Source organism: Drosophila grimshawi, unplaced genomic scaffold, assembly GCF_018153295.1.
Source record: "Drosophila grimshawi isolate 15287-2541.00 unplaced genomic scaffold, ASM1815329v1 contig_1006, whole genome shotgun sequence".
In the NCBI taxonomy this organism is placed as follows: Eukaryota; Metazoa; Arthropoda; class Insecta; order Diptera; family Drosophilidae; genus Drosophila; species Drosophila grimshawi.
The window spans coordinates 2,145,570-2,167,601 of NW_025062489.1; the positions used below are offsets into that span (position 1 = coordinate 2,145,570).

Sequence of the window (22,032 nt, forward strand, 5' to 3'; positions counted from 1 at the left end):
TAAATGGATAAGCTTTTTGGTTGATCATCGCTCTCAGTTGCGCCATCTATTCGCGATCTTTTTGATCGAACGCTTATACATGCGCGCCCTCTATGGGCGCGCTTTTGGCATAGCACCGGACCCAACTTGTCCTCTTTTTCTTCAGAAAATAAAATGTTTTTTGGCTTATCTAAATGAAAATTAACTGTAAGTCAAAAAGGAAAAATTTCCTTTGATTACAAGTTATTCATGTTTTTTTTTTTTAACATACAAGATAGAGTCGGAAAAAAAGTTGCTCTAATTTTGCTTCGATGAATATATAATTGAATAAATTAATATTTTTAAATAGGTTTACATCATAATTGAAAAAGAAATAAGCAACTGAAACTTTTCTAATTCCTATTTAGAAATAAGTTGACCACCAAATTAATTACAAATCTAAAATAATAATCTAAAAATTGTGGAATTTTATACCAAGGCTTTCAAGCCTGCACGATTTGCAATTGGATAGCTATTAAACTAAACAAACGTTTTCATGATTATTGTTATGATTGTAAATTAAAATGCATTCAATTTCAAATGGAAGTTCGTACCAGAGTAGTACTGCCACATGTGGTAAGTATCGATTGCAAATGCGGCACGAGCTGAAGATGGTCGATGGTCGATGGTCGATCGTTGCGTTGCCATTGCAGACAACGGGAAACAGTGTCGCGTTTTCCAGGGGGGTTCGCGGGGTTCCCGCTTCGTTGACGTTGTGGTGGTGCGTGGTGGCTCTGCACAATGGTGGTGGTGGCCAACTACCAAAGTGTACAATATTAATATATTTCACAATTCCCAAGCTGCTAATTAACTTGGCCTTGCCAACACACACACACACACACACACACACACACACACACACACACACACACACACAGAAAACGAGCATGTATAAATGTGTGTGTGTGAAGGCATATATGTACATATATTGGTGGGCTTGTTTGTGCCACCACATTCGGGTGGGTTACGCCTGTGGTCTTGCGTGCAATTTAAATAATGAAGACATTTTATTAATTCAAGAAATTCAACTCGCCTTGCCACATTCACACACACACACACACGCACACACACATACACATTCATGCTATTACGCAGAACGGGTCGCCAGGACATTAAGCAACATCAGCTCAAGACCAAAAGTTTCGGCCCCTCGTCCCCGTCTTGTTCATTCCACTGTGGTCTACTTGGCGTGTGTGTGTGTGTGTGTGTCTCTGTTACGTTCTGCCCATTTCGTTTTTAGTGCATAGTGAAAAACAAAACATTTCCTAATCATATGGCCAAAGTCGCAATCCAACTGAACACGCATATAAAACAGACAACACACAGAGAAAGAGAGAGAGAGAGAGAAAGAGAGAGAGGGATAGGGACAGAGTTGGGAGGAGGACCCCTCAACCCCTCCGTCCCCCACCCACTCCTTGTGACTGTTTGCCTGCCTGCCTTCTCACCATAGCGTTAACAATTAACAACACAACGACAACGACAACAATGAGAGCCCAACGCCTGCCAGTCACTTGAGCCATAAAACAGCCCAACGCGGCCGAATGACGACCCCAATCAACCCCACCCAGCCACTGGCACCCCACTAGCACCCCACTACCGCTCGTAGCCACAGCCCACATTCACATCCACATGCACACCCACGCCAGGCACAGAGAGAGAACCACTCGCCATATCTCATGTTAATGAAATCGTAACTCTTCGTGCGACTTGTGTCCGTTTTTTGTCTCTGCCGCGTAGCGATGACGTGCTCGAACTCAGGCTCCAACTTGCAGCTGTAAAGGGGCTCCCAGGAAGCCAGCTCCAAGTTAGCAATATGTGCACTGCAGCCGCCTATTGTTCATAAAAGTGTGCTAGAATTGGTCGCGGTTGTGGGGTTACGGCTGGGGTTTCGACTGGAGCTGAGGCTGGGGCTGGGGTTGGGGCTGGGGTTGGGGCTGGGGCTGGGACAGCTCACCACCGGGTGGGTGATTAACTCAGAACTCTACTAAAATGCGAGTAAAACCACCATATATAAAACAAGCAAGTAGCGATTTTTTAGTTCACAACTGCGAGATACTCTGTAGACAGCTTACTGCGGCAAATACTAGAAAGATGTTTTATAAAATGTTCAATAGAGTGGATTTACTTAATCTATTTTCTATTATTCCTCTTTTGTCAACAACCTTATGTTCAGCATACTCCCTTTGAAGATGTTTTATGATACATTTTAGATGATTTTTTGTAATTTAATTTTTTGCATCAAACAGAAATGGAGAAATTGTGCAATACATGGTTAATATATATAAAAGAGTATATTTCAAGCTCAATAAACAGCACTGCATACTCTTTGGGCAAAGAAAATGTTCTACACTCAAAAATGAACCATATAATAAGCATACTCTTTGGCTGAAAAATAAACTCTGACGAGAAAATCAAAAGTTCTAAGGCATACTTCTATGTGAAGTCTGTCAGAAAAATTCGTCTCACTCGAAAGGACAAGCCATCGATTGGTATTCAAGGTTATTAGGGTAATCTAAGAACCAAACATAATAATAATACATACGAGACATTTGACATTTGACATCTTGACTTACCGATTTCTTAAAATGTTTTCCGACTTATACCGTTGTAAAAATGTTGACCGAAAGTGAAATTGTTCTGAAATTCTGAAATTTTGGAATAGTCGTTCTTCTTGTAAACTCAGCTATGCGTGTCCTTTCGAGATCCCTGGCGATATGACCGAGATATGGCTAATTTAGAATGTTATTTTTATTAATACAAACTCCATATCAGTCGTATTGTTGCATAAATTCTTTCCCAAATGCAGTTCACGTTTTTTTCTTTTATATATATATACATATATACACACACACACACACACATGCATATATGTGCTATGCGTGCGCTTGCAACTCGCGATAGTTTCCACAACAATGTCAAGCCAATTAACACAGTAAACCGCAATTGCAACTTCCGACAACTAAGTGCACGTAGTGCTCGTATAGTTTTCACCCCACCCCTGCCACTACATGTATGTGTGTGTGTGTGTGTGTGTGTGTGTGTGTGCTTGGGGGGAGGTGGGCGGTGACAGGTTGCTAGCTGGTTGGGAGGCTGCTTGAGGGTCGTTTGTGACAAGGGCAACTAATTTAGTTAAATGGGCGCGCTGCCGCAAAAATTTCTTGCAGATCGTGCTACGGCGGCCAACACTCGGCCAGGATAGACTCCAACCAGCAGCAGGAGTAGCAGGGGTTTCAGGATGTGTGTGTGAGTGAGAGTGCATGTGTATGTATTGTGTGTGTGCGTCCTCACGCACTCATTAAGCATTTTTAGTCGAGCTTAGCGAACCGTTTGTTTGCATTGTCAACTGCCTGGCTGGCCTCACAGCCAACCCCCTTGCATCCCCTTTGTTTAGTGCCATGTGTCCGACTCCCACTGCCTCCTAGTCATAAATTTACACTCATCCACACACACACACACACACACATATATATATATATATATATATATATATATATGGGTGGTGAGGGTTTTTTTTAACTTAACTGCTGTTTGTTTGATTTTTAGCTTTGACAGCTGACAGTTCTGTGACGCGGAAGTTGGCAATTCTCACTCTGATACCACCACCATGGCCGAGTGGGTCATATTTAAAATGTTGCGCCACCTTATTTGACATTCGAGGGCAGCTGCTGCCAATGCGCTACTGCTGCTAATTATGAGCTTAGTTGCGCTTTGATGTTGCCCCAAAAATACTGAAAGATAAAAATAAAACTCGTTCAATTTTTTGCAATACATTTTTATTTATTTCGTTTCATTTTCAATATAATGTTTTTTTTTTTTTTTAATTTTCTCTTTTCTTCTGTAGTTTTCATATTCGCTGTTCATTTGCCTTGTGTATACATAAAACATTTGTTCATTTCGCTTAATTACTGATCAAAATATCGACAGCTAAAAATCTAGCAATTTAATGCTCTTAATAGCTAATAATAAAAATATACTAAGAACAAACCAAAGAAGTACAATGTTATGCCTTTTTCTTTTATTCATGCACTTTCATGTCTATGTAAGTATATAACCTCGAACAAAGCTACAGGCTGTCTATCAAATAGAAAAAAAATGTATATATAGATAAGTGTATATGCATATGTATGTATTTGTATGTAAATGTATATGAATCTATACGGTAATGTGTATGTTAATGGCATACTACAGCTAGGATATATGTAGATTAATTATCGTTATACACTTAGAAGTACACTTAGCACAATTGAACTGAAGAATTTGAATTGAATTTTAGTTTTATATATATTCATCATTTTCTTCTACAATCCTTTTTTTCTCGATTTTTTCGTATTTTGTTGACACTATTTGTATATGTGTATTTCATTATTTATCATTGTTTTCAGATTTGCTGAGCTTCAAATGTGGGCGTGTCATAAGTTAAGGCGACTGTTTAAGAGTGAGTATTTAGTTACTACAATTTCTCAAATACATTTTTAACTAAAACTAACACTTAAGCTCTAAGAAAAAAATCTCTTACAACTATACCTAAAATACTAGACACAAAAAAAATGCACATCTTAAATACTATCAGGTACTTTGGCATAATTTTCTTAAGCAATAAACACATTTGCGTATGTTTGTTTTGCAAGCACATTACATAAACTCTCTTCACGTATTAATTTTTTTTTTATTCGTATATATATATATATATAATTTTGCGCGACCCTTGTTGCACGTTTTTGAAGCGAAGCCCACATTTGAGCCGTTGGAGAAGCAGAATATTGATTAATACAGCAAGTCGGGATATACTCGTAAGTTGTTGGATATGTAAGTTGTTGGATAGCTTTAAGATATGCTCAACAGTTTACAGTTGAATCAAAAAAGGTAAGGGAAATGCATTTTTGATGGGAGCACAAGCTATGCCATTGTTTAACATTTCCGCACAACAAAGGCACGCAAATTATTAATATTTTTTAATTTTTTAAACGTATATATTTGTTTTTTTCTTTCATATATTTTTTAATAATGTGTTCGATTTGTCTTTCTAGTAATTGATTTTTTTTTTAACGATTTCAATATTATGTTTGTGTTGTGTTGTTGTAATAAATAATCTTTGTAAGGCGTTTCTTAACATGCAGCAAGTTTCTAACGACTTCTAAATGCGCAACATTCTAGCTTATCTAACTATTTAGTCTATATTAATCTGGCCTTTAGTTGGGGCCCACTTACAACTAGCGAAAAATTGAATTTGTCACGCTTAAGCAAAAGCCGGAAAGGACCTTTTAAAAAACTGACTTTCGACTAAGCTAGGACAAAAAATGAATAAGAAAACAATACGAATATATCAATTTAAGATAGAATACTAGGTATATCTGTAGTTAGTTAAAGATCTAGTAGTAGTCCACTAGTGTGCATTTGTATGAGTAAGCCCTAGGTCTACTTACATATGTACATACGCATATACGTACATATGTATGTATATATGCATGTATGTGCTGCCATATCTGACGTGGCATGAGCTCATTTAACCTTAAGTGATACAATGCGAATTTTTGGTTGCTAAAAACGTTGCATGGGTCTCGAACAAAACTTACCCTTATGCCCCTCCCCCCACCCTCCCCTCCCTTCTCCACTGACCGCCGTGTGGCGCTCAACGTGCGCTCTTGAGATCAGTCTTACGAGTGTTGTTGTTGTTATTCTTGCTTGGATGGCTGCTCAGCTGGGTAGGGCGAGTGGGCGGGTTGGCTTTAGTTGCTCGCACACCCATAGGCAACTAACTGCTTAGACCGCTGTGGGCGGGGGCAACAGCGACGAATTTGACGTACGTAAATAGGGATTACCATAGATGGCGCTGTAACGCGGATCAACGCTCAATGCCATTGAACTGGGAACCACCACATGGGTGGTGGTGGCGGTGCTCTGATTGCTGCAACTGCCATTCGGCGATGAGCTAACCACCGATGCCGTTGTCGACTGCAGACTAGGCAAGCCGTTCTCCTGTCGTATCTCGCGTGCCCCAATAATGCTGCCAGTGAGACTGCCACCGCTGCTGTTCGTCAGGAAGGTCATCGGCACACTCTGCCCCGCCGTCTGCTGCTGCTGCTGTTGCTGCTGCTGCTGCTGGTGGTGGCTGTGACTGTGGTGGTTGTGCTGCTGTTGATGTTGTTGCTGCTGCTGCAGCTGCAACTGATTCTGATGGTTGTTCTGCAGTATTGTCGAGCTTCCATTGGACTTGGTCGAGCAGGAGGTCAGATATTGTGGCGGTGGGCTATAGTGTGTGCTGTAGTCACCGTAGGGCACGTAACCGCCAGATATATCCAACTTGAGGTCACTGTAATTGGAAGTGCGATCGCCTGGTTCCATTTTGCAGCTAACACCGCCGATCTTTGTGTTCTGATGCTCGCTGATGACGTCAGCGGGTGGAAGTTTTGTGCGTTTCCTGAACTTCAAGTAGATCAGAATGAGAATGACAATGAACACCACCACGAAGGCCAACATTGAAAGGCCGTACACTTCCGTCATATATAGGGATACGCTCTCTGAACCGACAAAAAAAAAAAAAAATAAATAAATAAAAGAAATTAAATAAACTGTGAGAATCGCACAAGGGCAAAATATTTCGTTAGTTCTTGGAGTGTGGCACACCATCGAATGTAATATATAGCTAATTGTATACTTACTCTTTGGCAGCAGCTGAATCTCGGCCACATCGTTGCCATAGTCGTTGACGACCGTGCAGTTGTATTTGCCATAGTGATTGGCCTGGCTGTCGCGTATGATGAGAATACTCTTCACTCCACCGGGCACCGCATCGACCAGTATGGAGTAATCGTGACCTGACTCGGAGCTAATCTCCTGCCCATTGAACGTCCAGGAGACGTGACGAGCTCTTGGCACACTACTGGCAAAACACTCAATGCGCGCCGTATCGCCAACGAGACCACATTGCGAGCGCAGCGAACTGATGCTGGGCGAACCCTTCAGATAAACATAGGCATCGGCTGAGATCTCGGCATAGCCAGGCACATTCGCTTTGCAATAGTAGCGTCCAGCTGTCTCGTTGCTCACACTAAATGTTAGATTGGTGCTGGTACCGACCACACGGTCACTGGGATGCTGTATCCAGACAATCTCCGGTTGCGGATTGCTGTCCACCTCACAGTTGAGCGAGACAATGCTGCCCACATCTGCCTCCATCGATTGTGGGCGTTGCTTGAAACTGGGCGCATCTATTCAATTGATAGTCAACGGATAAGGGAGCAAGGTGGAGTTGTTTAGTTGGTTAGGACTCCAGTATTCTGCATATATGCATATTACTCATTGAAATGCACACTTACAGCTTATGTCCAGCGTCTCGCTGTCCTCGCTCTTGCCCACAGAATTCTGTACCTCGCATTTAACAATGGCGTCATGGAACTTGCGCGTCACGTTGCGTATGACCTGCAAAATGGATAGATTGTGGATTGTGGCAATTGTGATTGAGTTAGGGTTTGAGGATTGGGTATGAGGAGCTGGCTGAGAATGACAGCAAATTGTGGGAACGTTATGTCTTTCCGGCCGCTCCAACAATTGGTTCTCAGTCTGGTCGCCAGCCGTAATTGCCATGACAAAATAGCTAGCCAGCATTATACAACATTTTTATCGCAGCGCCAGCAAAGTTGCTCTAATTATGCGGCTCGCTGCTGGAATGTGGACGTGGTGGCCAGATCAGGCCAGACCAGCAGCAAACATTGTTTTCAATATATATTTTTCTCCGTTGCGTAACAACTAAAGGCAGCAGAGAGTGTTAGGAGCTGAGGCTGGTGCACTTACCATCTCAGTTTTTTGACCGCCTATAATTGGCTCGTCGTTGATGTACCAGCGATAACGGACATCGCTGGGATTGGCATCGGCTCGGCACTCAAGTCGCACCTGTGCATGTTCCACAATCCGCTGAACGGCGACAGAACCGGAGACGGAGGTGGATGTGGAGGGAGAGCCGATGGCGCTACCGCTTCCAGGGCCAATCACATTCACCTTGACTTTGGGCGCGTATTTAACCTATTGAGAAAACGTTGAAAGCAACACAGGAAATCAGTTAGTTTCAGTTGAGATTCAATGAACATTTTGCGCAATTTTGGAGCCTGCTTTCAATATTTATATTGAGGCCATTTCCTAAGCTCCTAATATTGTTACCTTGTTGAACAATCTATTTAAGTCATAATAATATAATAGTTCTTCTAAACATTTCTCTGCTTCCTACTTAGTTCAACTTGTCTAGAACTAACTCACTGTAAAGTCTCTCAACTCAGTTTAACGATGTATCGTCCAACTGGTTTGAGTTCTCATTACGGCCAGTTTCCAGTTGTACTGATGCTGAAAGAGCACCTCATTACGAACCTTGCGTAATTGGCTTGAAGAGCGCTGACTGTTCCTCAGAATACTCACATAAGATGCTAACGGTGTGTTCAGTTGACAATCAAATATATATATATATATATATATATATATCTATATTGAGCAGGAACTTGGGGTGGGTGGTGGTTTTAGTAGCTTTGACAGCTGCCGAGGGTCTCTTATGAATGCTCTTACTTATGCCTATGTCTTATGTTTCACTATTAATTAGCCCATCAATGTAAAGAGTGTAAGACACAAGCCTAATAAAAACCAAAAAAAAAAAAGAAAACAAAAAATAATAATAGGCCGAAGCTTATTTACCCTTGTTGACTGAAATCGCCGCATATAAACTTTATTAGAAATATTAATTTCAAAAACAAAGACTCTACTTTTGATGGTGACCACATATTTGTAGAGATATGCATATATATATATATAATATATTGGTGATCCCCTTGACAGTTGACAGTTGGTTCAGGTGTTGACTGTGGCGTCAGCGCATGGTGGTAGCCAGATAGTCAAAGACCCAGTCCGAGCAGACCAAGTCCTACTTGCTGACCATACTTCCCGCTAGCTGATGCTAAATTGCAATGGACCTGTCAACAGACGACTCGGACAGATTGGACAGCTGAGGCAACCGCACTGCAGGGCTACTGGCTACTGGCTATTGGCTACTGACTGCTGGCTGGGAGGGAACTCAGTGGTGTTCATGAAGCTTACCTCGACACGTATTTTTGCTGAGCGATAGGTGCGGTCTGCCGTATTCTGTGCCTGGCACGTGAAATTCGTGTTGTGGTGCTCCTTTTTGGGTGTGAGGCGTAGCAGCGATTTTGCCGTATAGCGACGCAGATCGGGCAGCGGTATAACTGTATACTCAATGTTATCCGTTAGTACGTTGCCCAGGCCATCAATCCATGTAATCTGTTCACATAACCGTAGAAGGGGAGAAACGAACAATACTTTTTGTTTAGTGTCAGCTCTCAATTTGGGTTCAACACTCCGAAACAAATATGCCCCACAATATATACAAAGTGTACATTTTTGATAGGCAGCTCGCGCTGAGTATTTTTTTAAATGATTTAGTCTTACTTGTACTTTATTAAAGATATATGTATTTTTGAGATTATGGTGAATAAATTTATGATATTAAATAAAATGTTCCCAAAAGACCAAAATTAATCTCTTTTTTCTAAATTTGGCATGTTTTTCTTTTTATTTTATTTATTATTTTTTTGAGTGTGAGTCGCAGCAGGCAGCAGCAGAGCCATTGTTTGATTGGTTTCGACTTGAGCGTTGAGTGTGAAAGAGCGCTTTCAACAGGGCTGCGGTTTCAGCTGCTGCTGCTGCCTGAGCTGTCGACTGAGATGTCAATTTGTCGATATTCGCATTTCGCATTTCGCATTTTGCATTTAGCATTTTGCATTTGGCTTACCTCGGCTGCGGGCTTGCCGCCAATTGACACACACTCAATCTCCACCTTGCGGTCCTCGGTGGCATAGATGACATCGCCCTGTGTGATTTTTGGAGCCTCTGGTGGCACTAGAACCGTTAGGCCCGCAAATGTTGATCGTATGGCTGGTTGGGCATCGGGTCCGGGACTCACTTGACACTGGTAGCGAGCATCATCGTCCAGCATCACCGGATAGATGTCCAACGAGTAGTCACCCTCCTCATTGCTGCCAACCATTGCGTAGCGCTCAAATCCACTCAGATCACGCGAAGTGCCCAGGCCAAAGTCGTCCTTTGTCCATTGCAGCGTGCCCTGCTTGTTGATGACCCGACATGGCAGCGTTACCCGTGCTCCAACCACAGCCGTCTGGTCCTGCGGCTCCATGGCGAAGCGCTGGTTCTGATAGCTTGTATACAGCGATGGTGTCGCCCACACCGCCTCCACAACGCCCATCAGCATCAACAGCAGCAGTGACGCCCTCCCAAAAGGCTTGAAACGCATGCCACGTTCTAGCTCTTTCCGTTTTGTTGTCATTGTGCCAAGCTACAAGTAGAAAAGCAAATTCCAATATTATTTTGACATGAGTTTCAATTAATTTTCATTTGAATTCAATCCAATTCTATTAATATTTACATTTAATATGACAAGCGCAAATTGTTGATGCCTCAAGCGGTTATTGGCTTGAAGCTAAAGAAGGCTTTAAAAATCCACTCAACAATTTTGGTTACCTTGTGATTTTAAGCATAATCAAATTGGAATACAAATTCTCTATTTCACTCAATTAAAATACAATAGAACTAGGAAAAGTTTTCAAAATCACCATTTGGTATTATTCAACATTATTTCAACATTGTTTTTCCTCATTTTGTGTCTGATTATAATCTGCTTGACGAGCCCTGATCTACATTTTCATTTAATACTACAAAATGATCAAACCTGTAGTTTTTTAAAGTTAAGTTAATAAAATACGATTGAAATGAATCTGACAGATCAACCAATTTTTAGCATATACCTAATTCTCCAATTTATTAGTAATTTTATGAATTTGTGCCATATTTTCGATACACGATAAACACCAATAGCAAATGCAATTTCGGACAAAAGTGTTGACCATTTTCTGTGCATGCTAGTGTCGCTAATATTGCACCCCAAAAAGCATGCAATGCTCCTTCTGGATGAATTAAGATTGGGTTTGCCACTACTCACGGGCACTGCAAGCTAGCCAAGCGAAGAAACACGCGAAATAAAATCAACGATTTTTTGTTTTGTTGAACAAATTTTGTGGGCACCAATTGCTTGGGGGTCTCTTCAAGTATTATTATTGCGTTTATTGTTTATTGTTGATGTTGGCGCGTGTTTTTATTTTGTTTTATTTATGTTTTTATATTTCTTGCGTTGTTGGAGCGCCTGCAAGTGCAGACAGACGCGTACGTGCGCGAAAAAATAACATCAAAACTCAGAAGCACACACACACACACACACACTAAAATACAAATTCATAGAAGGAAAGTAAGCCAAAAAGAAAAAAAGGAATTATATTCACATTAGCCAACATGAAGAAAAGATGTCTGTGCGGTGGCGTCTCAAGTGCGCTTACTTTACTCAGGACCCGACAAGGGTTACGTTTACGTTCACGTTTACGACAACCGAAACATATAAACAAGAAATGTGCAAAAATGTTGCCGAGCAATTCGTAAAATGTAGAAAATGTGCGAGAGTCATAAGTATAAAAAAGCGAAATATGAAATGCGGCCCCAATAAAAATAAAAGGGTTGCCAAGCCCAGGCAAACAGGCCATCCCTAAGCAACTGGGCTAGCTGTCCGACTGCTAGATGCCCTGTTTCAATGCCAGAACAGTTCCACACGTATGGAAATGTGCCTTGTCCGTTGCCTTACAACTGATAGACTAATTCGCTTCTTTTGAAGGAGTTCATCACTTGAACATTGGCGGCGCATCTATTGCGGCATAATGTGCATACACAATAAATATACTGTATTTTTGCCATCTAGGAGCAGAGCATCAAGGACGTGTTTGCTCTAAAAAAAATAGATATATATATATTTATATAAGTACTGCTTAAATACTCAGCTATCCAAACTATTCATTTCAATATCGATCTCTGGTATCTGGTAGGCGTTCATTAAACTCACACACACACACACACACACATACGCACTCACACACTTAATGAGTTGAGTCAAAAATAGTCAAATACACAATTATCGATTCAATACGGGAAACAGAATGTGTTTCATAAATTGCAGCTGTCCATGCTAAGTACATAGCTACCAAATATGTGTGTATTGCTGCACAAATAGTGTACATATATTATTAATTTTCTTATATAACATATATATATATATAAATATATATTTATATATATATGCATACTAAGAAAATAATACGCACAATTGTGCACCATTCAATGGTGCCATTAACCGCTGCACTTTGGCACTTTTGGCTAGCCAGCGGAGACTTCAATTTCGATTCCAGCTCCCACCTTCGATACCGATGCTGTTATCGATGACTATGCCGATGACGATGGCGATGCCGATGCCGATGCCGATACTATCTTCATCTTCGTTTAAATGCCCTGCTGCCCACCCCACTTCTGACTGCTCCCTTTCCCTCACTCTTTTCACCTGTCAGCGGTTCGTTTGGCTCGCTGTCGTCAGGTGCGACCTATACTCGAGTTTTCTCACGCATTTTTGTTCACATTTTCAGCACACGCAGACATATATATGGTATACATACTTAGACAGATAGTTATGTGTATATATATACTGTGTTTCTGTAGTAAGTAGTTTGCTTCCGCCACTTGGCGTCTATTGCTTTTCAACTAATTTTGTTTTCTTGTAGTTCGTGGCTGTTATTTGTTTTTATTGCATTTATACGGAAATTGGCGCTACTCATACACACACACACACACACACACACACATACACACACACACACACACACATGCGCACACAGAAAATTATAACAGAGCATAAAAAGAGACGACTGAAGTAGAAGAAGAAGAAGGGGAAGCAGAAGCAGCGGCGGCGGCGGCAGCACCAGCAGCAGTAGAAGCTAAACAAATCCATAAAACCGAAGAGCAGCCCAAGACGCACATAGCAAAAGATTACCGCGCTTGCTTCCGTTTGACTTGTATGAGGGAGTGAGGGGAGTGAGGGGAGCGAGGGGAGCGAGGGGAGCGAGGGGAGGGGTGGTGTTTCAAGACCTGGAAATGACTCAAAATTAGAGCCATGCACTGAGTTTTTTGGGCCAAACACAGAGACACACACACAGGCACATGACTGGGAACCATTTGCGGGCAGCTGGCCGAAGAAACCGACACGACGGTCGCTAATTAAAAGTGATTATAGACACGCTCGTTTATCGCCAGTCCCCACCGATTTTTTCTGTGTATTTGGAGTTTTGTTTTGTGCGTCTGTTGTAATTTTCATTTTAATGCTGGAAACTGTCGGGCAGAGCGAGAGATTTCACTTTTGGCTACATAAGTATTCAGTTTATTGTCATTTGATATGATAGCGTGGTACACGAGAAAATGCCAAAATAATAAACATATCTGTGGTATGCATATTGACTAGATGATGTGCAAATATATTTCAATTCAAAAGCAAGATAGCTGAAGATCTAAAAAATATTAACACTTTTCGTAATTGCACTTTAATGATATAGTATAGTATATAATAATACTAAAAGTGTTATCAAAGATTCTTTTGCTTAATCAAAATTAAGTGTGTAGCTCAAAATGTCCAAAGATAAATATAATTTGTAAATAACTTCATAGACTTTCGATACAATGTTATGCGTTTATTGTTAATTGAATAATGAATACATGATTTTTGAAACATTCACATTATCTGTCTCTCTCTCTCTCTCATTAGCTTTATCTCCCTTCCGATATCTGGCAGGCATGGAGTCCACTTGAAACCAAAATGCCAATCACCCGACAAACACAAAAACATTTCCGTTCCAGGCGCTTTCCGCTCCAGTTTTTAATTTAACGCTGCCGCTTGCTGCCATTTGCTGCCATTTGCTGCAACTTGCTCGTTGCCAGTTACAAGCTGAGAGTTGCCCCAACTGACAGCAGATACAGTAATTATTTTCAGGCGACGCTTATCACACATAAATCTCAAGCTGGCTCTGGTCAACCAATCGATACAGCAACATCAACAACATCGTTATGCGAGGGAACCAGAGAGGCATTCAGGAGAAAAGAGGGCAGCTTGTTTTGTCAGCGTCACTTTCCTGCCGTTGGGCTTCCTTTAGTGGCAGCTGCTGTTGCTACTGATGCTGCTGGACACTAGACTGGCAACTGGCAACTGGCAACTGGCAAGTGGCCACTGGCCACAAGATGTTTGCAGCTGCAGCATGCGTGCAGCATCCTTTACGCAGCATGCCAAACATCTTTTGCGATATTTATAGTTGGCTGCAACTGGGGAACAGGTGCTGTGGCAACGCCCGATACCCAACCACAACCCCAATCTCAACCCCAAGAGCGGCTCCATCTGCAAGTCTAACTTCAAGTGCAGAACTGAGTCCAATGAAGTTATTTTTGTGATGAATGTGAGCTCTCGACTCAGCGCCCATTGCCCCATGCTAATTATTTTCAGCTCGCTCCGGTCGAACCAGTTTTTGCTTAGCCAGACCCAGGCCAGAGCCAGAGCCAGAGCCAGAGCCAGAGCCAGAGAGACTCTGGCTCCTCTTTGCTCTCCTCTGCTCTCGCATTATTATCATCTTTTAGTTATTAGATGCAAGCTGCAGCGGATGTTCAGCTTCCTTCGCTTTCAGACTTTTGTCATTTACAGTTTTGGCCTCATTGCCAGCCAGGCACGTAGACAACGACAACGTCGACGAATAGACGCCAAATGTCCAAACGTCGTATCGACAAATGGTCCAACTTGCGAGTAGCAAGTTGCCTCTCTCATAAATCAATAAAAGGCCTACCTGATACAAATGACTTTAAAAAATTTATATTGAACGCTTGCTGTCGAACCAAAGCAAAGTTGTTTTTTCATACATCTATTTGTCTTTGTCTTTTATTTTGCCAAGCCAAGCGAGTTTACTCTGAGTTTAGCCACTTTCTGCCTCAATTTCTTAGCCAAGATTTAAGGCCACAACGGCAGCTGCATGCATAAACGCTCTGATGCAACCATGGGCACCACAAGCTGTTAGCCACTCCCTCGTCGTATTTGTGCCCCTTTGCACTTGTATAACAATTAGCTTTTGTCTATAGCTGCCTGTTAGTATCAGGCAGCTTTTGAATGTGTGCCTTAAATATATTGTCAGAATAACACACACAGATAGAGAGAGAGAGACAGAGACAGAGAGAGAGAGAGAGAGAGAGAGAGAGAGAGAGAAAGAGACATACAGATTAGTACACAGATAAAGAGAACAGAATGGAGAGATAAACTTATAACAGAAGTTGGTAAACAGAGAAAGAAAGAAATCAATATGGTGATATTGATAGCGCCGTAGAGAGAAAGGGTTACAGAGACAGACAGGGAGACAGAAAGATACATAGGGACAGAGACAGAGAGAAAGAAGGAGAAAGGGATAAAAATACTTGATAGGGATACATAGAGGAGATTCTTCTTAAAGAGAGAGATAGTGATAATTATACTTCAAAATATACCTAAAATAAGAGAAAAGGAGAAAAAGAGAGAGCGAGAGAGAGCGAGAGAGAGAGAGAGAGAGAGGGAGAGACAGAGTTGTGGAGGGATAGGGAGAGAGTGAAACAGCCTTTAGCTGGCAGAAAAATGAAAAAGAGTCAGGCTCAATCCTAACTGACACATTAACCAGCAGTTAAAGTGTCAACTGTACCTCAAGCCAAGAGCAACGTTGCTCCTCCAGTGACTTAATATGCACGCACAGGCGCAAACACACAATCGCACAACGACAATCAGACACACACTCACATACACACACACATATACAGTTGCACAATAGCCTTTGGGGACCGGTTAACCCTTCGCAAAAAAGGAGCTACTTAAAGGACATTTGCTGACAAAATGAAAATGCCAACTGCAAAGAGGCTGGCAAAAAAGTATTGACAGTGCTGGGGCAGGGAGTGAGTGTGGCACAAGGATAGATGGCAACAGATAAAAGGTAAGGGATATTGGCAAGTCCAGAGATAGGCAGAGATTAGGACAATTAAAAAAGGGAATGCTTAACAATTAAAATCAATTTGTGTGCCTTGCTGCATGTGTGTGTGTGTGTGTGTGTGTGTGTGTGTGTGTGTGTGTCTGGTGCACTTTGTTGTCAATTTGTTTGCCTGAACAACTTAGCTAAAAGGCAGCGGCTAAGCGCAAAGGGCCCAGTGGCCAAGCCAAAGCCAAAGTAAAAGTAAAACCAACAAATCCTGCCAACAAACCTACATAGATGCTCGATAAGGGTTGAGGAGTTGGAGGTGGAGGTGGAGGCTATAAGTGGAGTATATTCAATACAAATGTGTGGGGCACTTGGAAGGCGCCATCCGAACTGCTTGAAGGGCAGCCGCCAGCTCCAGCCCATTGTCAATAAAAAGCTGGGGCCAACGGGCAAAAAATAAACTTAAATCGCCTATTAATGGCATACACACACAGTCCCTAGCAACTGGGCAAGTTTTTGTTGGGACTATCTACAAAGTCAGCAAAAGTTAAGTTTTGTCCTGCGTTCAGGAAATGCGAGATAAAAATGGCTACTCACTTCTCTATACAAACACACATAATTCAGTATGTGTATGTAAGTGGTGGAGAGGAGTCGAGGGGTATTGGTCTGTGGCGGTAGAGCGGAGGGATTAGGTGGTGGACGGTGACGGTGGTCGTTTTAACATTTGCAAGCTTATCGTTTTGACATTTAATCAGTTCACTTTGCAGTTCATTTTGTTGACTCGGAATTTGCCCAAACCGTTTGCTGTTGTCTTCTAGTTAGTCTGTTCATTTTGAGCAGGCCCAACAGACGGCTGGGTCACTAATTAAAGCATCTTGACTTGGGTACACGGCCTCATTAGCATAATTCTAGCATAGCTCCTCGCAAGCTATAGCGTTCAAACATAAAATTATGAAACAAAATCATATGTGGCCACCCAAATAAAAACTGCGCATCTTAACAAGCAAGAAAATCAGAAGAAAAAAACCAAAAAAATGTGTAAAAAAAGTTGACACAACAACAACAGCTACACTGAAATAGAAGAAGAAAAAGACGAAAAACTGGACGCTCAACGAAAGTTGCCCAGCCACATCGAACCAGAATTTCAATCAGTAAATTGAACACCTGAACTTAACTGATTTCGTGCTGTGGGTCTGCTGCTGGCAACTAACAACTGGCAACTGGCGACTGGCGACTGGCGACTTGGCCAGGGACTGGGGCTGGGACTGGGACTGGGACTGGGACTGGGGAGAAGCAGCGTGTGAAGCCGAAATTGAGAAAAGAAGATGTTGCCGCCACAACGAGAGCAACAGACACACACACACACACACACACACACACACACACACACACGCACACAACAACAAAGAACAACAGCAACAACGACAGTAGCAGCAGCAGGAACAACAGCAACTAAAGTCGAGCAAATGGGGCGCAGCAGGAAATTAAGACAGGCATACAAAGCCAAAGGCAGAGTGACAGAGCGAGAAAGACGGAGAAAGAGAGAGAGAGAGAGAGAGGACGCGAGCGAGTCATCGATCCCTCGCAGCCAGTGTTGCCCCAATTAAAAAGTCAACAAAAATCCAATTCAAAATCAACTAAAGTAATTGCTCGAAGCAGCTTAATAAAAGTTGAAAACTTACAAAGCTGGCATTGGGCATTTATTTAAAGGCTAGTTTTCCAGTTGCTCATGTTACGCTTAGTTCGCAAACATTTCTTAAAAAAGTCGCATTTTTTAAGCATATTCCCATTGACATTTGCAATAGCCAAAATGGCAACACTGCTTTCCATTACAACTCATCCACATGACAATAGGAACGTTAGCTGGGAGACCATTATTATGCCAGCTGTCTCAATCAGAAGCAGCAGCAGCTCCAATACGAACTCCAATTCCAAGTCCATTTGCAAAGTGCTGTCAAAAATCGCTGAAGAAACTCGTGTTTATGGTTTTGTATTACAACAGAGCGACCTGTGTTTGGCTTGGACATATCTCCGTCTCGGTCCCTGTATCTATCTTTGTCTCAATGTGCGTTTCGGACTTAAGATTTGTATAACTTTAAGCCTTATTAACATATTTTATGCCCCGTCGATCTTTTTGTATGCTCCATTCTCCATTCCATCCCATTCGATTCGATTCCAGCCCCAACCACAGCTCGATCGCCCACACACAAAACGAACGAATTTTTCAAGCCACACTTTTGCCAGTCTTGAGATCTAAGACTGAAATGCTGTGACGTGAAAAGAGCGTGTGGGCTGGCCAAGATCGATCCATACAAATTCATTTTGGTTGCCCCTCGTTTGCCGCACGCAAGCCAAACACCAAACACCAAACAACAGACAACAGACAACAAACAAAGGCATCAGGTGAAGACTATGTTGTTGTTGAAATTGTTGGTGTTTGTTGTGAATTGATCACAAAACTGGATTCTATGCAGCTTTACATCTTTTTGGCGCAGCCGAACGAATTCTAAACAATATCAACAGTAGCCAACTCAGTGGGTCAATGACGCTTAGTCGCATTGAATCAACCTGAAAGCAATTATAGTACTACATCTATATATGTTATATATAGTATGCGTTTACCAGTGAACTCTTTAATTGAGCTCCATGCTGGATTTATTTCTTGTTATTCCACTTTTTTTATTCACATTTAGTTACTTTTGCTCAAGAGCCAAAAGTAAGTTTACAAAATTCAACACACGATTCCATTTCCATTTTGGATTGAAATGTGTTGTTGACAATTGTTTCTCTACATTGTCTCTCTACCTTATCGAACCTGTTTATTTACCAGCTTCAATTATTTCTCAAATATGTTGGATTAATTGGTAGTTGCTACACTTAGGAAATATTAAAATGTCTCGTTCTGTCGTCCATTCATTCCCCCCCTCTCTCGCTCTCTCTCTCTCTCTCTCTCGTGCTCTCTTATGTAGTTATTTATTGCCTCCACTACCTAGCATACTCTTAATAGGTATTATTAGTTCTCTACATAATACCCATATACTTGTCTAGCCTTGTACTCATAATACTCATATGCTTGGCGTAGAATGCAATCAATGGGCGCAGCACTTGACAGCAATGACATTGCTTCATGCACCGAGTCATCCTTAGGTGCCACATGACTGGTCGGTCACAGTTGCCCCACCCATTGGCAGCTAATTGAGTTATATACCCCGAAAGTCGGAGGCAAAGCCACTGTTGAGCCCCCATGCCCGATAATCAATAACCACATGACGCGGCACTTGGGCGCGGAAAGTGCAACCAACGGGGCACCAAAAGAATGGGGCATATCAGGGGTATCAGCGGCACCAGCACAGGTGAACGAAACGAAACGAAACGAAACGAAACGGAAAGAGAGAGCACTATTTAAAATCGAAGAGAAATTCAAATACAAATCAATTCAATAAATTAATATATACATATGTATCTATAATATATGTATGAAAACGACTTTTTTCTTCTACAAGTTTTATGTATTTTTATTTATTTATTTACTTTTTTCTTTTCGGCTGTTGGGGCAGGGAGGAGTGCGGTCGAATTCGGGTTTCACTTGCGGTGTCTCGCTGTGGGGCCCCCCAAAAAAAAAATGAAAAAAAAAGGTTGTGTGGATGTCGCTGCATGTCTGGCTTAGTTAGTGCATTGGAAGTGTTTTTTTTTTCTTTTTCTTTTTGGGCTAACGAATCGAATCAAAACGTGTTAGAAAAGAGCATAATAATGAACTGGCAGCTGAGCATAGACGACAACGACAACGCCAACGACAACAACAACAACAACAACAACAACAACAACTAACTGTGCGACCGACCCACTCACCGGCAGCATTCGAATTCGAGCTGAAGCTGGAGTTTTTCTTTATGGTTTTTCATTTGTGTTGTGGTCGGTCCAGTTGCCATTGCCGTTCACGTGGCTGGATATAGACGTGTGTGGGCGTGTTTGCAATAGCAACGACCATGCAACCACACAGCGCAGCCATACGACACCTTCGACAACGGTGTCGCCATCAACATCGCCATCGCCATCGCCATCGCCATCGCCATCGCCATCCACATAGCCATCGACAACGACAACATCGTCGACCAACTAAATCCGATTATAACTAATTATTATGAACACCAAACATTGGGCTCACTGCCCAGCTACACTCAAAAAATATATGCCCCAGAATGTTACATGTTATTTTTAAATTATTTAATTAAACATTATAACTGGATTACCCACGAGTCTGACGATTTTCCGATTAGTTGGTCGTGAATTTTTTTCTCAGTGCATAATCAAAAAGAGACAGTACCAGAGCCAGAGTTGTTAGCACGGATCACAGGGCCATTGCAGCTGCAGCTCTTAACTCAATGATGTCAATGATGATTGCCTAAACAGCGCCAAGTTCCAAACTCTAAACTCCAAACTTGAGCTCTCCAAGGGCTTGGCGTGGGCAGTGCCTCATTGGCGTTGTTCATGTTGTTGTTGTTGTTATTGTTTTTTTTTTTTTTTTTTTTGTTTTTTTTTTTGTAATGCAAAGTTGCAGCTTTTTATAAGCTGTGTATACATACCGGCAGACGGAAAGATTTACAGTTGGACAGACAGACAAAGACAATGTAAATCGCATCTAGTTTAAACTGTCAAATGCAGGCCTTATAAATAATTCATGTGAAACACGTAATTGTGGATTTTAGATGAAAACATAACCAATGCCATTAACATTCGATAAAGAAAATCGAATAGTCGGAGAGGGGAGAGCGATAGAGAGAAAGCGGAAGAGGAAGAGGAAGAGGAAGAGGAAGAGGAAGAGGGGTAGATCCAGTAATCGGTTGTCATTGAAAGACAGCTAATAATTATTATTTCTTGGTGTACAATTCTACACAACTATTTTCAATTGTTTCAAATAAGTCTTTTTTATTCAATTAGATGTTTTCATTAAAATAATATTCGCGTCAGTTAAAGGACAAATGGCTTGAGTTATTAAGCTGTTGTCTGTTTGAAATGCTCGTCATACAATAATAATATTGTAGTAGTTAAACGCTTTTAGCCAAGTTCATCAAGTGTATTCGGACTTGTATTTGTTTATGGCCACTCCGCTCGTACGAGGGGTAAGTATTAAGTATTTGTCAAATAGACTTACCGTTGCCCTCAAGGCTCTTTTGCTCTGCCAGTGACTTTGTTAAAGCTGCAAGAAAGAAACACATATAAATATATATACACACACACACACACACACACATATATATATATATATATACATATATATATATATAATATATATATATATATACAGATAATATAAGTAAGTCTGTATGTAATTTATGTTGTATGTCGCATATAAAAGCCAGCTTATTAATTTAAGGTTTTCTTGTGTACACATTAATTGTTGTTATTGTGCGCTATTGTTGCTGTTGCTTGCTTTTGCTATTCTTGCTGCTATTGTTGTTGTTCTTTGGTGTTGCTGTTGCTTTGCTGTTGTTTGTTTTTGTTGCTGTTGCTGTTGTTATTTTTGTTGTTCTTGTTCGACTATAAACACGCACGAGTCGTGTTAGGTCGCGCCGGCTTCCGCATTTGTCCGCTGAGGCCTTTGGCCTTTTTATACAGGATAGTCCAAGGCCGAAGATAGGAGGGGGGAGGGGGTGGTTGATCACAAAATGTTTATTAGACATATTATAGCCAGTTGGTTGAATGGTCGCAGGTTCGTCTACCAAGCAGAGCACGCATTTTTCGCATAAAATCGACATTTTTATGCAGTTCTCATAATTACGCACAATGTTCTGCATACAGCTGGTGGGGGGATGAAGGAGGATGATGTTGAAGTGTGTGTGTGTGTGCGGGGAGGAGGGAGGGGGTGGTGTAATAACTTTGTGATGGCCCATAATTGCTGCAGTTTTAATGATTTTTTGCTTCTGAGCATTGCAAATTGATTAGGGACTCCACTTAGCGAAACATATGGCATATCACTTAGGTAATTGCCAAAGTGAAATGCATTCGAAATAAAATATTTCAATTATAGATCGACAAATACTAGCGATTCAAGTCATTCACTTGTGTATCTGAAATATTTCTTCAAAATGTAAAAAGTATGTGTGAATGT

At 41.5% G+C, this 22,032-nt stretch overlaps 1 protein-coding gene across 1 annotated transcript; it reads right to left on the reverse strand.

Annotated features, from left to right (window-relative positions):
• Nucleotides 1-5,618: 5,618 nt before the first annotated feature.
• LOC6565119 (irregular chiasm C-roughest protein) lies at nucleotides 5,619-21,120 on the reverse strand. Its single transcript, XM_001991053.2, has 7 exons — nucleotides 21,076-21,120; nucleotides 9,806-10,366; nucleotides 9,094-9,294; nucleotides 7,810-8,037; nucleotides 7,335-7,437; nucleotides 6,678-7,226; nucleotides 5,619-6,536 (listed from the first exon to the last, which is right to left on the reverse strand). The coding sequence occupies exons 2-7, from the start codon at nucleotides 10,355-10,357 to the stop codon at nucleotides 5,779-5,781; spliced, it is 2,391 nt and encodes a 796-aa protein (XP_001991089.2). The 5' UTR covers nucleotides 10,358-10,366; nucleotides 21,076-21,120; the 3' UTR covers nucleotides 5,619-5,778.
• Nucleotides 21,121-22,032: the final 912 nt, after the last annotated feature.